This window comes from Pleurodeles waltl, chromosome 2_1 (genome assembly GCF_031143425.1).
Source record: "Pleurodeles waltl isolate 20211129_DDA chromosome 2_1, aPleWal1.hap1.20221129, whole genome shotgun sequence".
In the NCBI taxonomy this organism is placed as follows: Eukaryota; Metazoa; Chordata; class Amphibia; order Caudata; family Salamandridae; genus Pleurodeles; species Pleurodeles waltl.
Window position 1 is genome coordinate 404275100 of NC_090438.1, and position 21959 is coordinate 404297058.

At 41.8% G+C, this 21959-nt stretch overlaps 1 protein-coding gene across 2 annotated transcripts in view; it reads right to left on the bottom strand.

Moving 5' to 3' along the window:
* The window catches only part of DIAPH2 (diaphanous related formin 2), a 3364504-nt gene that overhangs the window by 978170 nt on the left and 2364375 nt on the right, over positions 1-21959 (bottom strand). For both annotated transcript variants that reach the window (XM_069213107.1, XM_069213115.1), the window contains one exon: positions 438-562. In XM_069213107.1, coding sequence (XP_069069208.1) covers positions 438-562 — 125 coding nt within the window. The remainder of the gene's footprint in view (positions 1-437; positions 563-21959) is intronic.

Below are 21959 nucleotides of genomic sequence, written 5' to 3' on the forward strand. Positions count from 1 at the left end.
GGCTCTGTTCATACTTATTTTCGCATCCCGATTATTGAACCAGTCTCACATGAATTACACCTATTAATGGCAAACTTCAATCCCATGGAAATCGGCGACACGCAACAGAACTAGTTGAAAACGCAATTCTGTTTTTAGATTAATGGAAAAGAAATGTTCAGAGAATAGTATTCACAAGGTCACAACAGTGAATTCCATTGCCTTTCAAAAAGCGCTCATCTTTCTGCAGCGTTCCTTAAAGTCAGGGAAATAAATGCATGCATTTTAGATCATCTAATGGCCTATTGCTTGTAGCACAGACAACATGTAACTTGTTCGTGCCTTGTGCAATTCCATACAACACAACACGGCAGACAGTCTGAGCCAGATAGTTCCCAAATGTGTAAATATTTAACAAGGAAGGGTAGAGAGTTCATTTCAGAGCTTTGAAAGGATATGCTCATTCGACTCACAAACTTCTCATGAGGGTCATCTGTTTTGGGGAAGTGCTGGATGTCCTTTTCCAGGCGATTGATCTGCAGTTCCATTGCATCTAGGCTGCCCTTGAGATTCTGGGCAGAAACTAATGGGAAAAAACAACACAGAGATAATATTAAAATCTTCAACAACTTTAGATTTCACATAAAAAAAGCCTCTGAGTAGAAGCCATTGTGCTCTGTAGGTAAAGGGAAAAAAATAACCGAGAAGACTCGTTTTTCAGAATTACTGCTCATAAAATTCCACCCTTCATAAAATAAGTGAGAACGTGTAATATAATATACCCAATCATCATGTTTAATGTTGAAATGTCACCACTTTATTCAGCCATTAGTTCAAATAAATCCATTTTTATTTAAATGTATTGATGGGAATCCTTATATTTCATTCTTTCAAATCTAATCCGAAGATTAAAGTGAATCTGCGGTTCAAAGCGATGATACCTTATTAATGCATGCACTTGGCCGTATAAATGATTTAAGGATAAATGATATGAAGAAAGATCAAATGTTTTTCTTTTATTTTAATATGGGAATTCTTATAAAGCATCATATGTGAAAGTTTCTTTCCAGAGCTCGAAATTTTACATCGACTGTCGGTGGGTGAGATTCTCCAGATGCATTTCAACAGTCACCAAGGCTAATTGATGTAAGGAGGTGCATAGTTCAGCATGTAAAGGCAGGGTCGGGGTACCCTGTACAGCTGACTCACATTAGAGAGAAGCAGATTCCTCAATCAAAGCAATATAAGAAAGTAAATAGAAATCTATCTATACATATATATACAGACACACAGAGACACAAACACATGTATACATACAAACATATACCGTTAGTGAAACGCTTTCTGGAGTCGTATGTGCAGTTTTTTCAACCACACTACCAGCAAGTTCTTAGTCCTCTATAGCATGCAATGAGATCTTCACCTATGAAGCGAAATCAGAGATTCTCAAAGCATTTTCTCTCCTTGTTGAGCAGTTTATGTTCAGCTGGGAACTAAAGTGAGCACTTAGTGTGCCATGCTCTTTCCCTTGCTAGGTTTTTCTATATTTACTGACCAGAAGAAATCGAACCTTCTATTTTATGAGCTGCAGTGCAACCCTTGCACACTTCATGAATAAAAAATATAACTGATAGATGTTTCAACGCATTCTTATGTAAAAAAAAGTGCCTTTACATCTAGTCTGATTTTGTTTTTTATGCTTTGTGCAGTCAGCAGTAAACGTGTTCATCATTCTCCCATGGGGCTCCAGCAAAAAGATCACATAAATTAGTTATAATATAATTTTCATTGCTGTATCCTATGCGGCAGAGCCAGTTGTAGAGGCACGATGCCAGTTACTATGTCAAACAGACTGCAATTACACTAATTGCATGGATATTCTCTGTTATGTCAAGAGCTGGTAATGTCAACAGGCTGGCCCTGAACCAAAGTGTTTCTCTTATTTTGTGTCTGTATTTGTGCATTTATACGTTCCCACCAGAAGTGCTTCCCCTAGTTATAGAAAGGGTGCATATGGTAATTGTAACTAAAATTGTAATATAAATCAGGTAAGAACTGTACGCAATAAAAGAAAGGTGAAAACAAAATGCATGATAATAAAACCATATACGCATAAATATATATAAAGTATTAATTTATTATCCTAGCATCATCCATTATTGCAAAAGTAATTGTGGTTGTAATTTGGAATTATTTTTGGGTGAACTTTGTGCTAAGGTAGTTAGGCAGGTTTCTTCTTCAGAAGGGGCAGAGTAACATGCAAATCTTCAGGGTACTCAATTTGGTTTTATGGCCCTTGAGGAGGCTGATGCTGACTGGGCACAGTAAATGTGGTGAAGCGGATCCTACGATGAGGCAGAAATATAAGGAATTTTCCTTGGAAGGTTTTAATGCATGTTTAAGATTTTTTTTTGGGAGGGGGAAGGGGGCCCAGTAATAGCTAGGAGCCATTTGGTTTCTGGTTTCTAGGCAAGGAGGGTGTGTGTGGGTGAATGTGAAAGAGCACTCTAGTGGTGAGTTAAATCACATTGTTCAAGGGAGAGAATTAGCAGTGAAGCATTGCAGTTATTCAATGTGTCCACATTCGTTTTTTAATGTGCTGATCAGGTATTTGACAGGGAGAAAATAGAAGAAGTGGTTATTTTTCCTTATATTCAGTAGCTGGGCATTGTGGCTATGTGATGAGTAAACTAAAGAACTTCTGTTGCATTGACGAGTTGAACCATAAACCGTGTTTCATCACTGCAGGAGAGTTAAGAATAGTGTCAAGGAGACAATGCATGGGGAGAATGTTGAAGAGACAGGACTGGGGTCTCTTTTTCTGAGACAAGTCAAACATCAGGGATAACTCTGCAGTTCAGTATCTAGCATTAATATGGCAGCCAATGAATGAGTTTGAGGTTTGGCTGTGAATGAGGAAAATTAAAGGATGAACTGTTTGTCATTGGCACTAACGTTATGAGTGAAACCAAGTTGGGAAATGTTATTACAGAGACATGTAAAGTAAAGAGAGAATATAAGGGACTTAAAAATGTGGTGACAGCTGACATCAAATTATGGTTGCAGTCAAGAGGGTTTGCCCACGTATCAAATTATGCTGTGTTGGATTAGTCACAAGCATAATGTCATTGCAACTAGATCAAACATATTTGCCTGCTGGTTTACATGTTTCTGTGTTGCTGGAGCAGCCATGGTGAGCTTGTCATACTAGTTATTTTGAGTTTGGAGTTAAAAGCTCACAGATGGTTCTTATGACAATTACAATTATTTTGCTAACTATTCGTTGCTAAAATGCATCCACTCTGCTGTTTCTAGGAGAGCAGGACCATGCACACACTCCAGTCTTTCTTTCACTTTAATTCTTGTGTTGTACTAATATTTTCCTTTTACCAACATTCTGACTGTTACATGAAGCAACGCTGTTGTTTTTTTGTTATTAACTGTATGGTTGGTTTTCGGAGGCAAAACTAGGTCCACATTTTCCTAGCGCTTTTGGGAGCTGCACTCCAGTTTTCTTCCTTGCATGCACATCTGTTTTTTTTATGAATATGGTGGGGGGGACGTGGGATCAAGCCATCTTTTACGTTATTTTAATTTACAGCCTACCAAATCGTCCTCATATCTGCATTTAAAAGACTTAATGGAGGTTTTCATATAGTTATTCTGACTGCTTCCCATATTGTCATAGCTGTTGTACTCGCGGCACTAGACGTATGTAGCTCCCAGATATTGTCTGAATGTGCTGTGTTGCAGCTGATGGTGGAGTACGGATATCCTGGATACATGGTAATACTGGATCAGGGCCCTTAAAAGTCCCCCTTTGCTGGCATAGGGAAGCAGATATAATGATGGTCATAACTTTGCAGAAGAGCAAGAACCACAAGCAAAAGGCACGTGGAGTGGAGTGAGAACACAGGAGATGAGTGTATGTAGGGCAGTAATGAGAAAGGGATCTGCTGGTCTTTGGTGAGAGACCATGGCTAGGAGGTGACAAGTAAAGAAGAGGGAGAGTGTAAAAGTGTGTGTGGAGCATGACAACAATCCCTTAGACCACGGCATTTGGGTGTGCTACTTTACCTGGGAGGGCACACAAATGGGTTAGTGTGCGATGAGTGAGTGGGATCATTCTAAAGCGTTCACTACATGGGGAACCACCCAGTGGTCGAACCTAGGAGCAAGGATTCTTCAAGGGTTATTCTTAGACCAACATTTTGGAAACTAGAGAATGAAAAAAGCAATTTTGTTTATACTTCGTATCCTGCCAAGTATCTTAGACTTTTCACCTCCATTATGAGATACAGGAAAGATGGATGTAAAGCTGGTAGACATACACATATTATTCAGCGCCCTGGAAACTTTCTACCACGAGGGGAAATCTACAGCCTTAATTGAAGGGGAGGGGATTCATATGACTAAATTACAAATCAAACGCCCATTTATGTTTTTTTACCCCAAGCTTTTGACTCCATGCTAAATTCATTATTTTCACGCACATTAACAAAGTGCAAATCCCTTATAGCAGGTAAAGCGTGCAGGACATATTTACATTTCTTGTATTAAACGTTGTGCAATGGCAAATCATGCCATGCAAAGTTCAATGTAAGCTTTTTGAAGATAGTCGAGTCACCTATATCTCTGTTGTAGATCCATGACAATTAAAGTCACTAATGTAGCAAAAACTTTAATGCTGAGTCTGCAGCTATGTGGCATCTAGGCACACAGTCTATTGATATATAACATGGTACTCCCCCTTTTTAACCACGTCCCAATAGATCCAGTCAAACATCACCTGAAATCATGCCTATTTATATGTCTGTATGACGTCTGGTACGCCTTACAACTTCTCATCCTGAAAATACTTTTTGAAAGGCTGGAAGGACCACCTCCATTAAGTAAGTAATCTCTCAATGTCAGCCTTTTCCTTTTAAGTTCTGAACGTCCATAATTCCCAGTGGGTGCTAATCACAAAATTCCTTTCTAGTGTTTTTCCTGACACTTATCTAGGGGTGGATTCTGTACAAGACTGTACAAGATGGCCACTCAACCTGCCACTCTAAATTGCTATGGGAAGACCCTTTTAGCAGATCTATCAGATAGTTGTTTGGTTTACAGGCCCGTCTACCGTCTAAATATGTCTTTTGAATGAGTGCATTAGTGTTAGACTTGACAGCCTTAGGGTGGTCATCCCCCAACTTTTTGCCTGCCTCCCTCCACTTTTCTGACACTGTGCTGTTTTTAGGACTCTGCATACTTTACCACTGCTAATCAGTGATAAAGTGCTTATGCTCTCTCCCTTAAACATGGTAACATTGGTTCAAACCCAATTGGTATATTTGATCTACTTGTATGTCCCTAGTAAAGTGCACTACATGTGCCCTGGGCGTTTAGATTAAATGCTACTAGTGGGCCTGCAGCACTGGTTGTGCCACTCACATAAGTAGCCCCTTAACCATGTCTCAGGCCTGCCCTTGTAAGGCCTGTGTGTAAAGTTTCACTGTCACTTTGACTTTGCATTTAAAAGTATTTGCCAAGCCTTAAAATCCCCTTTTTCTACATATAAATCACCCCTAAGGTAGGCCCTAGGTAATCCAGAGGGCAGAGTGCTATGTAGGTAAACGGTAGGACATATATAGGTGTGTTTTATATGTCCTGGTAGTGGAAAACTCCTAAATTTGTTTTCCACTACTGTGAGGCCTGGTTTAATAGGACAGCATTAGGGCTACCCTCATATACTGTTTGAGTGGTAGATTCTCATCAGAAAGGGGAAACCATTTCATATTTAGTATAGTCAGAATGGTAATACAAAATCCTGCTTATTGGTATTGGGTTGGGGTTGGATTTTATATTACTATTTTAGAAATGCCACTTTTGGAAAGTGAGCATTTCTCTGCACTTAAAATCCATCTGTGCCTTACAGCGTGTCTCCAATCCATGTCTGGCTGGGCTTGACGGCTCCCTTGTGCATTTCACCCAGACAACCACAAACACAGGATACTAGGTCACACCTGCGCTTATCTACATACTGAATGGGTCTTCCTGGGATGGAAGGGTGGAGGGCCTGACACTTACATTACTAAGGCTAGTGGCCTGCCCTCACACAATGGACTGCCAACCCCCCTACTGGGACCCTGGCAGACAGGATGGAACTGAAAGGGGACCTGGTGCACTTCAAAACCACTTTTTTAAGTCTCCCCCACCTCAAAGGCATTATTGGATATATAATCTGGGTCCCTGACCCCACCAATTCAGACACTTCTGAACCAGATCCGGCAACCTGTCAAGAGGAACTGCCTGGCTGCCCAAAAGACTCACCTGGACTGCTTTGCTGTGAAGGACTGCTGCCTTGTTGTTGCCTTGCTGCCTTGCTGGCCTCTGACTTTGCTGAGAAGTTCTCTCCAAGGCCTTGGATTGAGCTTGCCTCCTGTTTTCTAAAGAGCCAGGGCCAAAAAAAAGTAATCTCCTCAAGGAAACTCCTTGTGCGCCGAAAATCAATGCATAGCCTGCCCTGTGATGAGAAAATTGCCGCACAGCCGAACCGGAACAAAGCAGCCCAACTTCCAGAGAAAAGATCGACGCAGCACCTGCGTTGTGACCAGAAATTAGACTCACAGCCCAACCAGATCGAAGCACAGCTGAGCTGGAACGACACAGCCCGACTTCCTGAGTGAAGAATCAATGCATCAGAAGATTTGACGCATCGCCTACCGGATTGACGCAACGCCTGTGACTTCTTAGTGCACGACCAGGATTTTTCCCTGTATTATCACTGGGCATCAAAAGAACCCCGCATCGCAGTGAGGATCCAAGACTGCTCGCCGGAAATCGACGCAAAGCCCCTTGGAGTGTGGAAAGAAATGACACACTGTCTGTGCCGTGTTGGAAAACCCAATGCACACCTTATTTTTCCACACATCTCCGCTCTGCGGTCTCCGTGCGTGGCAATTTAGATGCAAACCAGGTACCTTGTGCAAACAAGAGATAACTGTTGATTTTTAAGATCTAAGACTCTTTTTAAGCTTGCAAAAGTGATATCTCAACTCGCGCTTATTGAATCTTGATAGTTTTGACCTTAATTTAATCAGATAAATATCTTATGTTTTTCTAAACCTGTGTGGTGTATTTTTGTGGTGTTTTCACTGTGTTACTTCATGGTTTATTGCACAAATACTTTGCACATTGCCTTCTAAGTTAAGCCTGACTGCTCAGCGTCAAGCTACCAGAGGGTGGGCACAGGATAATTTGGATTGTGTGTGACTTACCCTGACTAGGATGGTGGTCCCTACTTGGACAAGCGTGTATACCTCTGCCACCTAGAGACCCCATTTCTAACAATTAGTGGCTCAGGTCAGCTGCCCGATGGCTCACCGATCCTGCTGAGTAATGTTTACATTCCTTCAAAACGTTTCGATATTGTAAGCCTCCCAAAATGAACTCTGAAATGGAAGAGGTATTTCTCCTCAAGGAGTATATTCACCCATGCTTCATGTAGGTTACTGGGAGGATAAGTGCCATTTCTGGATTTTCATGTCGAATTCACCTTTTTTCCCTTTGCCTTTTCTGATTCTATAATTCTCAAATAAACTTTCTAAGTATATGAACTGTGATGTACCTTCATTGACTGTTGTGTCAAAAGTGGTGAAAAGTCGAAGCCCTCAAAACAATCAGTCCATATGTATCACGCTATTCCCATGGCCAATAGTCAATGACACACACACTGACTGGCCCACAGCCAAACGCTAGTATCTTTTTGTTAAAATGGAACAGTGCCAATCAGTTCCTAAAGCTTATATAGTCATAATTGTTTTTCATTGTTTAGAGGATCGATCCCTTTGTGAGACCTCTGTAAACAGCAGAAGCAATAGCCATTTGTTTCCAGCTACAGTCAATAACTCATGAAGGATGCATGCTGTGCAGGGATATACAGATGCCCCAGACTATCAAGAACACTTTTTTACCTGTATGGCGATCTTGCATACACACATCACCACCTTCTCGAAGGTAGTTTCAAAAGACTGACACTTAAACGTGCTAAGATAAAGATTAAATATTTTTTAAGATACAAATCTTTAACAATCGAGGTAACTCAGATTTTCTGGAAACAACACTTTTGCTCCTGCTATTTTGAACAATTGTCTTTGGGGGGAGTGAAGGGGGTGGGGTCTGCCACTACATTGGAAACATTGATCTGTCAGCTTCCACTAATAAAGTTATTACCTTTGAAGCCATGCAGAGGCTCCTTTTATAAATCTCATTATTTAAATATTCCCTTACATATTGTGTGCATGTATTCCCTTTTGATTACAGTGTACGTAGCATCTTAACCAACTACCTCTGCATCTATGATTGGCCCAATTTAGAAGTGTAAGAGGTAGCACTTGCATTATATTGTTAACTATGGAACTTAAATTAATACAGTTCTTCTACCATTATCACCCTAGAAGCCAATATAGGCTCCATGGATCTGAACAGAACTTCGGGCATGACTTTTATACTTTGAGCTCAAAGGTCTCACACATTGTTTTCTCATTAAGAAAGGCACTCCCTCATAATGTCCTCTCCCAATGCCTTTGAACAAGTGCGTACTTAATTGGTTTGCTTGGAGAAAAGCAAACATATGAAGACGTAAATCAAGTATTTGATAATGTTATCTCTTGTTTACGTAATGTGATAGTATGTTTCAAATTGCAGAACTGTTTCTTCCTACCTTCTCTTAGCAATTTATTTATGTAAGCTTATAATAATAAAGATGCACTGATGATGTTTGCCTTCACAGGCTCCTACATTCTCTTGGTAAAAGAGCCCATTGCCCCCAATACCCGATTCACAAACCATTTATGGTAATTTACATTGAGAGCCATCGAAAGTTGGACTTAGGTTCAGAATTTCGAAATGCTGGGTCATGGAATCAGGAGTTAAGGACATTTCTGACTAAAAATCCCACTTATTACCATGGAAAATCTACCAGTGATGCTTCTGCTGTCACCATACGATTTGGGGGTGACATCAGTGTTCATAGAGAATAAACTAAAGGAAGACAATCTAGAATTTGTTGCTCACAAACAAATGTGTAATTTTTGGACTTTCACAGCCATTTCCAGTTACTGTTTAGACTCAATGTGATAATGTTAGAGTTAACAAATGTAGGGTTAAGTATGCAAACTGGATGTGCAAGTTCCTCAAACATCTCCATATGTTTAAGACGCTCACCACAATATGACTGTTTTTCCATGTGGAGGAAAGAGAAAAGGCTAAAATTGATGTACAATTTGAGCCCAATCTACAATATTGTCAGCGTTTCTGGGCACACGCAAAGGCCATTTTTTGTGAGAGTATCTTTAGGAAAAAATCATGGAGGAATCTTGCAACACCTAAAACTATTCATCAATTTGCAAACAGACATGTATTTGCAAATACATATATTACACAAACGTCTGTGTGCATAAGTACCACAAACAGCAGCAGAACAAGAGAAAATATACCATTTGAATGTTTGTAGTCAATGATGAATACCCATATGACTGTACAAAGATATTCAAAGATGAACAACATCACATTAATTTAGGTGGAACAAAACAACAAACAAGCTGGGGAAATGAGATGAAAGTTGAGCCGAGGTGCCAAACTTGGTTTAGGATCTCTTTAAGAAGATTGGACTTTCAGCTGTTCTTTAGTTTTTAGTTGTTATAGTTTGTCCTGGGTAAATAACTCAAACATGAATCCTGGATATATTTATGCAACTTACTTCACCCAGCCTCACCACTGCACTTCTACTGCTCTATACTTATAAAGTAAAAGTGTTATTTTCCCTAATGCCAATGAGACATTATATTATTTTCCTATTATACTGATAACCATACTTGCTTATGTGCATTAATTAACATAATAATAATAACACGTATTTTTCAAAGATAATTGGTGGCAGTTTACTAATTTGTCCAATGAAAGGGTGGGGGCAGGGGATAGAAGGGTTGGGGAGGGAAAGTGAATACTTTTGGCAAGGTGCAGCATTGTTTGCTAACCCTTACAAAAGAAAAACTTTGTCAGAGCCCAGGGGGTGAGGATTGACTGCTGTTGCTGCCAAGGTTTCATGTGATTTTAATGGCTGGGATTGACAACTAGTAAAATCGTGTCCAATGTTCTCACACCCGGGAAAACTTACCTAGGGTAATTATGCTCGCTCTATCTCACTGGTAATAAGTTTGTTCAGCTGTATTCACTGTGTTTATACATATAATCAATGGATGTAACTACTTTCATTCCTCACTGCCTAGCCCAATGTATTCCATGAATAGGTGAATGAGGTTTCTTGCATGGTGTCCACTGAAAATGAAATATTCACAGTGTATTCACTGTACTATCCAATCGCAGCCAGAAACACGATTAAGGATGGCTGAGTGCTGGACATGGCTGAGGTTTTCAGACGCTTGCATTACAGCAAGTGATGTTGTATCTACAGAGAAGTGAGGAGACAGAGTCATAGTATGGAGTACCTGTGCATTCTTGATATAAAACCTGTGGAGCCTGATACACCGCACATGAAGCCTTGATAAGAAGTCAATGTGATATGTACAGTTATAATGGACATTTGTAATAAAATAAATCTCAACCTAAGATGTGCTCCTTTACACATAACATATAGGCTCTACACTGTTACTTAAACCAAGATCATGGTATTAAATATGTGTAATTCACATGTTCCTGTGCGATGTTTGATTGCATGTTACATGCTCATTAATTCAGACTCTCATCTTTTGAGAAAAAAAAACATTTTAAAACATTATATTTTAATGTACACATATTTTTTCATTAGGTAAGCTCGCCTTAGTCTACCTTTTCACTTACTTTGATCTGTACATGCAGTATTGCTCTAGGGAGATTATGATCCGTGGAAATAAACAGACCTGCTAAAGTGGTATTTTTATCCTAATAATATTTTTTTAAACAAAAAATGGATATTGTATGTCAACCACCCTGTTCGCAGTAAAGCGCCCAGGGAATCTTAATTGCACCACGTGAAATGAAATATTGCATCAACACTCCAATTTGCAAACAGCATCCACGATGATAATTTGAATGCTAAACTGCAATCCAATCATGTTAGACTCAACTGGAAAAGCGTAGTTTCATAATGGAAACGTCTTGGTAGGAATGCCATTTGCGCCCTCTTGGGATATAAATTAGGCAGTAATCACTGGTAGGCTGGCGTGAGTTTGCAAACAGTGAGACCACTGGTCTAGGCTTATAATAGTCACATTATCTGCTGAAAGGACAGTTTGGCGGGAAAAAATATGCGTTTATATTTACATAAGTGGGGGCCTCCTTTTTGTGCAGTCCGGAGCTGAGGCAGACAGTATCTGTTGCACTTATTTCTATTGTTTTCTTAAGGCTTCAACACGGGTTATAAAACCAATCTGTACCGTGTCATATATACAATTTTGGACTAGGAAACTAGTATAAAACATGTCTCTAATACACTTGACAACGAAACTGGTGTACAACAAGAAGCATTGTGTAGCATGTTACAGATTCGTGTGATTCAATTCCAAATATTGAATAAAGTCAGAGGAAATTACAGGAAACGTATTTCTTGTGTTCATCCTAAAATGCGCATCATACATGGAATTAATGTTTTAACTGAAAACCAGACAAAATGAAGCAATCTGCCATTCGTTTTGTTCGGAGCCCGCACAGATTGAGGGAACTATATTACCAACCGCTATGTCTTCCTAAAGATTTAAGGATAGAAGACGGAAGAGGATGAATTGTTACTGGGCATGCTGTTTTTCTGATTACGTAATACAAAAACTGGCGAGCTCTGCAGCTTGCCACCGATGTAAACTATTCTAATTGAGAGAAAAATATGAAAGGTGAAATGCTTGAATGCATATCAGCCACTGGTAATCATTCTAGACCGCATTCCAGTCCATCATTCCTGTTCACTATGCATACAGGCAGGAAACAATCATGTTCAAATCACTTCTCATCATTCTTCTGTCTGGACAGTACATTCCCAACTGTCAGGCATGCCCGTTCTGCAAAGGAATGCAGCCAACAAGAGACTGGTTTTAGGCTTGTTAGGCCTATAATGGTACTAGACTAACTTTTTTTCCATGTTCTTACTAGAGCATTAAAAAAGCTGATTTTCAAGCAGGTTGGTCCTTGTCTGTGGTGGCACCATGAGCAAAAAGAGATTCACTGGTCTATGTCCAGATTGAGTTACCAGTGACTGAATTTATTAAAGCTTTCTACTCACTACTGTCTCATTTTGCTCAGCTATTTAATTAGTCATCTTGCAGCAGAATTTAATTAACACTACTAATGGGACACCATGTAGAGAGATTGAAGCATATGCAGTTGCCGAGGTCTGACCATGAAACAACAGGGATAACAGAAGAAATCGCTAACAATGGGTAATAAAACATTTGAAAAAAAATCACTTTTTTGAGCACATAAAATTCTGTATTGAACCGTTTTTAAGTTATTCAGTCGGAGCCTTGAAGCATCGAGCAGATTGACTGACATAAATCAATCATTCAAGAGATAGGAAGCCGATTAATAATTTAAATATGTGCGAATTGGCAAAGAGAAGCCAATAAATCAAAAGTTACAAATCGTGCAAAAGCAGTATTCTGCTATCATGAACAAATGTGTTTTAACGTGTTGTTTCTTTTACTTGTATATATCATAACATGCTATTGTTTTTAGCCTTCAAAATTAGTAGCAGATAAATAACAGTTGAAATGTATAGGCAGCTATTGTATTGCAGAATACAAAAACGTCATGATGCTGCTTGATGCACGAACATCACACTGCAGAAGTGCAGAATCCGCCTGCGCCTTCTAGTTATGTCATACATTTGCCACTAATAGGGGGAGAACATTGTCTAACTAACACAACCAATATTTTGCATATAATTTAAATACCCATTAGTCGTCAGATCATATTTCATTTGAATACAGAAAAACAGTCTGTGAGAAAGTGTATTATTAGTTGGGGTTGATGGTAATCTATCACAATTAATAAAGGCACTATTCTAGTAAGGTCGAGTAAAACTTTTGGCAATTTAAACCTTGAAGTCAACCCCTGGTGACTATGACACAGGACAGACAGGCTTAACTTAAAAGATGTGTATAGCATTCAAATGTATCAAAACAGTTATAAAGCCGAAACACAACTCAATAAAAATGGCAGTCTAATTTATAAAAATGGATTATATTCTAATGATCAAAATCTCACCCAAATGACAAAACGCCAATAGGAAAACCAGAGATATAAAGTTTGAAAGTTTTAAAGAAAAAACAGCACTCAAAATCTCACAGTGCCAACTGTGGGCAACTGGTCATGGTACACTGGGACAAGGGTAAAGTATGAGGCCGACCATGATGGAATGTGTGTCAGATACGAGGCCTATGAAGGTCCCGGTAAAAGAGTTACCTTAAGACTTTGAGATTTTGTGGGTGAAAAAATGGTCATAGATGAGTCATTGGCAGGGCAAGCAGCAAGCTGGATCTGAGTCAGAGTTCCATGGTGGCATAATGCTGAAGAGGGGTCCCGCTGTTCCCAGGAAGGTCTCAACGTAGACCACTTTTGGCTTGTGATGCCCTCTATGTTTGGGCTTAAAACATTTTCTGAAAGTCGGATCTCCTTTACCGGGGAAAACCAGTAAGTTGGTTCTGACTGGCGATTAGACAACAATGACTTCACCTCTATGCCAGTCAAAGTCTCCCGCTAGTTCTTCATAAGAAAATTGACAAAAAGTTTCTAAGTCCCAGAATTCACAGTTTGCGTAGGAGGAGTGAAATGTAACACCAGCCGAGTCCCAGGACCTCAGTATCAGCACCCAGGGATCAGAACGTACTCCAACAGAAGCAACCAATAGGGTCCAAGACAGGTCTAGTTGGAACTGGGCTTCTGGGCTCTTCAGGAAAATGGGAGTCTTGCAGCTTTGTGTCCCTCCAGCTTAACAGGAGGTCCGCCAACTCACCTTTGGAGTCAATTTCTTTGTCTTGGGTACAAGTGGAAGCAGGTCAATCCTTTGGGGGGTTCTCCTTACAGGTCACAACAAGAGGTGAAGTCCTTCTTCTACCTTCCATAGATCCACCAGTGTTCTGAGGATTGTACTAGGGAAGCCACATCTATGATCAGTGCCAACCTGTGGGTAGGAGAAACTCCTGACCACTCATTGACGTATGGGATAAAGGTTTCCAGGAGTGCCCCTACCCTCATTTGCAGCACTTCCTGTTTTTTAATGATAAGCTATTCCACAGAACCCTTCTTTTCTCAAAACTAACATAGCAGAACCCTTCTTACCATGTGCAGAGCTCATGTGCTCATCCTAGAGATGTGACCAGGCAAATTAGCAAATACTTCCTTGTGGGCACCCAAAACCATTTGAGGGGCAGCTCCATACCACCCTAGGATTGGTGCCTGGCTGCAAGCAGTACATTAGAGGGTGCACACTCAGGTGTTACCTACAACTGCCAGTGACAGTGTAGGCAGCCTTTGGTGTTAATTAAGTTTCTGGGCACATCCCAGATTGTCATTTTGTATAGGGAAGGTCAACCCCACTCCTTTTGTCTGAGCTCTAGAAGCTAATTCACATCTAATTAAGGAGCCACTCAGCTCGTGAAAGGCACATGGTAATATATAACCCAACATTGACCATTACGTTAAATTTTAAATTACTATTAAAATGAGACAGTGAATAATTTTTCTAGCTACTACCAAACTGAAGGTAGAAATTATAAGGTGTTATAATGTAACACCATATTTTCTAAGGGAGCCCCAGCCTTGCCACAGTGAAAAATGTCTTTGGAGACTTTTCACTGCCAGGACAGGTGAAACATAAAATATACATGTTCCACTTTTTAAAAACCATGCACCTTGGCCAATGGACATTTAGGACCTACCTCAGGAGGGGTTAGGCCTGGCAAAAGGATGGCCAGGTCAATTTGGTAATTTTAAAATTGCACACCCAGTTTGGAGGCACAGGCCTGGAGACATGCTTTGCATTGTTACTTTGAATGTGGCACAATATGTGCTGCATTCCACTAGTTGCATAACTCTCAGGCCCAGGGTACACTTTTGTCCCATGTACTAAGGACTTATAGGTAAGTTGAATATGCCAATCAGGAGTGTAGTCAATTTCAACACAGGCAGTGGGGTCTGGTTAGCAGTGATCCAGCAGGTACAGTCATAAAACTATAAGCATCAGTCCAAACAAAATGACGGTAAGCATACAAAAGGAGGCATTTTCTTACACAGTCTCAATACAGCTCTGCTAATATAGTCTAGGATAGGGGTGCGAGTGGATGGGTCATGTCACCACCTGAGGTTACAGTTAGGGTGCAACGTGACTGGGAATTTGGCTCGCCTTTCACCTTGAATGGGCATATTTTTCCTACCTGTTAAGCATACTGGCTCCTTTCGTGGCTACAACTGGGCCCTGCAGATGGTCACATAATGTGCCTGGTCTATCACCTACTCTTAAACCATACTAAACTCTTTACTCCCAAAGTGTACAGATGAAGGACAGAGAGTTTGTAGCTGACTTTTCATGGTTACCAATATGTTTGTGGCAGTTAGCACTTGGAAAGGCCTTGGGGTCGGTCATAACACTTACCATTTCATCTCTTATGCTCTTCATCTCTTTCACGAACATGAACAGATTCTGCTGACAAATTTTATTAGCAGCTCCAAAAATATAACAAAAATTATTACGGTGCACCTCAGCGAGCTACACTGTTTATCTTAATGATCTAACACTCCTTGAATTGCACCTAATTCCTTGTAGGTTCCCTCAAGACCTCTTCCTGACATAGCTATCTCAATACTTCTTTGGTTGCACATTAACAGCTCCCAGGATAACCCACATTCCAGCCTCCATAATAACTCTTTTGTGCTGGGACGGACCCCACTTTTACTTAATAGTGGCTTAGCAGAGATGTTAGGGTGTGTGGGCTTCTAAAGCTCTCGTCTAGATGTGTCAGTCTTAATAGATGCTTCACGATCCATATGGTTTTAAGCTGTTGCAGACAGCCAACAATGTTGCATTAGGCATATGTAACAAAGATTTCTCTTTTTCTTGAACTAAAAATATAAATATCTAGATATGTGGACTGCACATAGGCCAAGAACAACCAATGCCTATAATGTATTTCAAAGGGAATATTTCAGAAGCACTGTAACAATAATGTCATTTGGTGCTTTGGAGATTACATATACTGTACTGTTGTAAAATAGTTTTGTTTTCAATGATTTTATTTAAGTTCACTCCTTTCGTAAACACTGATAATACACTTATGCGAACTACAAAAGGGTACACATGTCAATATATAATTTAAGTTCATATAGATGATTCAAAAAGAGACCTAGGGCCTGATTTAGCTATCGGTGGAGGGATTACTCTGTCACAATGGTGACGGATACCCTGTCAACCAAAATCTGAATACCATAAAAACCAATGGTATTTAGATTTCCACGGACTGGATATTCATCACCGTTGTGAGGGAGCAACCTATACGCCAAGATCTAAATCAGGCCCCTAGTCCACAAGGTAAACATATGTCTGATTGAGCTATTTAGAGAAAGTTCCTATATTTATGGGATAGCTCAGGAAACCATACAAGATGCAAAATATGGAGGCTTTATGTCTCAGTAAAATTTAAGAGAAAGACTAAAAGTAACTAAAGGGAATAAGGTAACTGAGACAGACCATGAAATACACCTGAACAGGGCCAGCTTTAGTGCTGGTGGCGCCGGGTGCAAAAATGTTTGTTGGCGTCCCCCAGTGACCACATATTCCCTCACTACCACCCTTTAACAGTGCTCCTCAAATCTCCATAACCACTCTCTTTCTGATGTATTTAATTTGTTTTATAGCGCAACTAATAACAGTGTATGGTGCCACAGCACATAACATCATACACACATTACATGGAGACAATCAATCATATGTAAATCAGTGTCATGGAAATGTTACATATGACAGGGGACTACAATGTGTAGGACTCATATGTCATCCATACTGATAGGCAGTATAGTTTAAGAGTGCTTGGTATGGAGAAGCAGAACTCAGAATTTAAAACGTAACAAAATGGTTGGGGGTTCTCGTTAATAATAAGTACTGATCTCTACCGAAATGAACCCTTTTTCCAACTTTAGGATAGTGAAAGACGGGAAAAAATCATAACCCTCCAATCTTTACCATGCAGCTTGCATGCATCCCTTTGATGTCAGTTAATAGCTCACTCTTCTACACTAGGATTTTAACTTAGAAATTGCAAGCAACAAAAGGATATCTCTGACAAAAGCACTGACATATTTACATTTGTGATGTGCATAGCGCACATTTTTGTAGCAGTCATATTAACCCCCTGTGCTACCTTACAATGAGGCAAAACTGCCACTAGACAAAACTCATCTCTCTCCAGGAAGAACATTAATCACTGTAGTTATCTTGACATTTTTATTGTTGCCTGAAAAAAACTGGAGGCAATAAACAGCAGTAGCAGGTGTTTTTAAAACCATAATATATTTGTAAACACAGCACCCCCACCCGAACTCAATGCCCAGTGCAGTGGAACCGGGCACACTGCCCCAGGTCCGGCCCTGCACCAGAATTTCTAAGTAATAGACAATGACACTGGGTGTGAAAAGGGCATGGGAAACAACAAGGTTAGTTTAGGTGCGGAAACAAAATCACAAACGTAAGAAAGCATAGAAAGTAACTGAAAAGAATAATTCCTGGTCTGATTACAAGTTTGGCAGTCAGAGGAGCCAACCACCAAACTTGTGGAGAGGACACCACTGTCATACCGGTGGCATCTCCCCAAGCGTATTACAATGTTCCTGCCAGGCTGACCATCGGGAACACTGTATTACGCGTTACCACCAGGCTGTCTAGTTAGAACAGTGCTACAATATTGGTCTCGGCTCCTTTAAAGGGAGCAGAGGCCGGTATCATAGGACACCAGCAAAGCAGACATTGAGCATTCCAATGGTGCGGGGCAAAGGGGTCCCTGCTCTGCCCATGCAATGGACATGGGCGGTGTATGGTGCCCCACTGTTGACCCGGCACTGGCTTTCTGCCAGCCTCTGTATCACGGGGTCCCCTCCATAAAAAGGCATCGGAAAGCTGAGCTGTAAACAGCTGGGAGGCACTGAGTTCAGCGCCGCCGTGGCTGAGTACAACTCAGACCACTGTCAGCCCATCGGGAACCATGTTCCTGGTGGGGATGGTGGTCCCCTGGCGGATACACCTACCAGGGTTTTAAGTTGGCAGTCGGACCGCCTGGAGTGTGGCAGTTGGATTCCCTGGAGTGTGGCGGTCCGAATGCCATCGCAAGAGTGGCGGTCCTCGGACCGCCACACTCGTAAGGAGGCCCTAAATATTAAAGGAAAGCTATGGATTAAACAGGTAGATCCAGCAATAGTATAAAACAACAGTAAAATTGCAATCACACCTCATACATAAGGATGTGTTTTCTATCTGGCTGAAAAGTGAGAAGAGAACACATTTTGAAAATAACACATAACAAACAGGCACACATCTGATTGCTTTGAATATGTTGTTTAACAAGGAGTGCTATAGAGAGAAATTGCTCCAGGAGTTGGATCTGAATATGACAAAGGGAGGTGAGAGGGATAAACAAAAATGGTAGATGTAGGGGGAGGGGCCATAAAGTTTAGTGCAGTGAAGAAAATAATGTATACTTTTGTACAGGTATTCTGCATGGGATGACATCTGAGAAATTTAACAGTTTCAGATAGTGTCATAAACAGCTGAGGAATGGGGGAAATAATTTATAGACATTAGAATTCTATGTGTAGCAACAGCATGACAGACAAGAACACAAGATGATAGTCAATAGATGAAAAGTATAGATTAACATGCATTAGCAAAGCCAATAGGTCTTGCCTATACAAGAGTTATTGGCTTAGGCAATGTGTTTTGCCATGTTGTACACAAGTGTAGCTGCTCTTCAGTATGGATAAAATATAGTGGAATGTCAGAGTGGAGTGGAGGAGTAGTGTGCCATAGAGTGGATTTATTGGAGAGTCGTAGAGTGGACTAGGGGGAGTACGGTGTCATAGAGTTGAGTAGAGGGGAGTAGAGTTTTGTGATTCAGTGGAAGAGAGTGCCCCAAAGTTGAGTAGGGTGGGGTAGGGTGGAGTTGGTTGAAGTGGACTGAGGTAGTGGGGTGGATTGGAGTAGAGTGGGGTGGATTGGATTGGGGTGGAGTGGGGGTGGATTGAGTGGAGTGGGGCAGATTTGTGTGGGGTGGATTGTAGTGGAGTGGGGTGGTTGAATGGGGTGAGGTGGATTGGAATGGAGTGGATTCAAGTGGGTTGGATAAGATTGGGGTGTGGTGGGTAGTTTGGATTGGAGTGATAGGGATGGGGTGGAATGGATTTGATTGGAGTGAGTGGGTTAGATTGGGCTGAAGTGGGTGAATTAGACTGGACTGGTGTGTGGTGGACTCTATTGGAGTGGGGTGTATTGAATTGGAGTGGGGTGGATTGGGTTGAGTGGGGTGGATTGGGTTGGAGTGGGGCGGATTGGATTGGAGTTGGGTGGATTGGATTGGAGTTGGGCGGATTAGATTGGACTGTAGTGGTTGGATTGGTGTGGGGTAGGCTGGATTCACTGGATTGGAGTGGGGTGGACTGGATTGAGTGGGGTGGGGTGGATCAGAATGGGGTGGATTGGACTGGAGTTGGGTGGACTGGATTGGAGTGGATTAGAATGGAATTAAGTAGGCTAGATTGATGGATTGGTTTGGAGAGGGGTGAAATGGGATAGTGTGACTTGATTGCATTGGGATAGTGTGTGGTGGATTGGGGTGGACTGGAGCAGGGTGGAGTGAATTGGAGTGGAGTGAGGTAGATTGGATTGGGGTGAGATGGGTTGGATTGCATTGGGGAGGAGTGAATTGGAGTGGGGCAGGTGGATGGATTGAATTGAAGTGGGGTGGATTGAACAGAGATGGGGTGGGGTGGGGTGGATTGGAATGGGGTGGGGTGGGGTGGGGTGGATTGGATTTATGTGGGGTGGATTGTACTAGACTGGATTTGGAATGCATGGGGTGGCTTGGATTGGATTGGTGTGGAGTGGGGTGGATTGGAGTGAGGTAGGCTGGATGGATTGGATTGGAGTGCCTGGACTGAACTGGGAAGGGTGGGATGCATGATTGATTTGGGGTAGCTAGAGTTGGGTGGATTGGATTGGATTGAGGTGGGGTGGACTGAGTGGGGTGGATTGCATTGAAGTGAGGTGGACTGGCATGGGGTGGATTGGAGTGGAGTGCAGTGGGTTGGGTTGGAGTGGGGTGGATTGGATCGGATTGGAGTGAGGTGGATTGGGCAGAGGATGTGGCCTAATGACCAGAGCTGCTGACTTTGAAGTTGGGAAACAGGTTTGAGTCTTGGCGTCAGCTCAACATCCTGGGATTCTGGGCAAATTATTCTCCCTGTGCCAACCAAAAAATGTATGTGTCCTTGTGTAATGTAACTGGTGCTCATGTAAAGTACTCCAATGCCTCCTGGTCTACTTTGCACTACATAAAACTGCAAAACCAAAATAAATTAGAGTGAGGTCGACTGGATTGGTGTGGAGTGGATGTAATGAAGGTGTGGACTGGACTGGATGAATTAGGGGGGTGTTAATGTGGACTGGAATGTACTGGAGTGAGGTGGATTAAAGTGGATTGTATTGGAGTGGATGAATTGAGGTGGTGTGGGTGGATTGGATTGGAGTGAGGTGGATTGGGTAGCAGTGGACTTGACTAGAGTGGGTGGATTGGGTTGGACTGGAGAGGGGTGGGATGGACTGGAGTGGGTGGGTTGGACTAGAGTGGGTTGGATTGGAGTGGAGTGGAGTGAAATGGACTGGAGTGCAGTGGATTTGACTGTAGTGGATTGGATCAGACTGGAGAAGGGTGAATTGGACTGAAGTGAGGTGAGGTGGATTGAACTGGAGTGGGGTGGATTAGGGTGAGGGGCTTTAGACTGGAGTGGCATAGACTGGGCTGGATAGGAATGGTGTGGGGTGGCCCGGATTGTAGTGGGGTGGATTGTGGTAGATTGGAGTGGGGTGAACTGGTATAGAGTGGGGTGGATTGGACTGGTGTGAGGTGGACTGGACTGGATTGGGGTGAGGTGGATTTGACTGGAATGGAGTGGAGCAGATTGTTTTTGGTTGTTTTGGATTGGAGCAGGTTGTTTGGGACTGTAGTGGGTCAGGTTGGAGTGGAGCAGATTGTTTTGGGTTACAGTTGGGTAGATTGGAGTGGGGCAGATGGAGTGGGGCAGATTGAAATGGATTGGAGTGGTGCAGATTGTTTTGGAGTGGTGCAGATTGTTTTGAATTAGAGTGGGGGTGAACTGTAATGGGGCAGATCAGATTCGGATGGGCTTGGAGGATTGGAGTGGGGAGGGTTGGAGTGGGGAGGGTTGGAGTGGATTGGATTGGATTTGGATGAGTGGTTTGTATTAGAGTGGATGGATGTGGTAGATTGGATTGGAGTGAGGTGGATTTGGTAGCAGCGGACCTGAGTGGAGTGGGTGGATCGGGTTGGGTTGGATTGGAGTAGGGTGGGCTGGATTGATATAGGGTAGATTGGATTGGAGTTTTGCCACTCACAAGCCTTCTGTTTACAGGGTACTAGAAGTAAAAACAATAAATAAATAAAGAGCAAAACAGTGCTGAATCACATCAGGAGTAGTGGACAGACATTGATTAAGTGGAATCAATCAGTGCTTGGTCCCTGCTCTACACAGAGGAACAGAAATTAATATTGGGTTGAAGTGTTGAATTATGAGGCTATAAAGAAGAGTGCCACACAAGCCAACAAATGGTAAGTGGCAGGTGGGCTCCAAGCCCTTTACTGTACAAAACAGCTACTGCATGCACTCGCAGGCTCAAACCTAAAAAGAGCATAGCATAGCCCACCGCCCAAGTGTCTTGCAGTGAAAGAGGA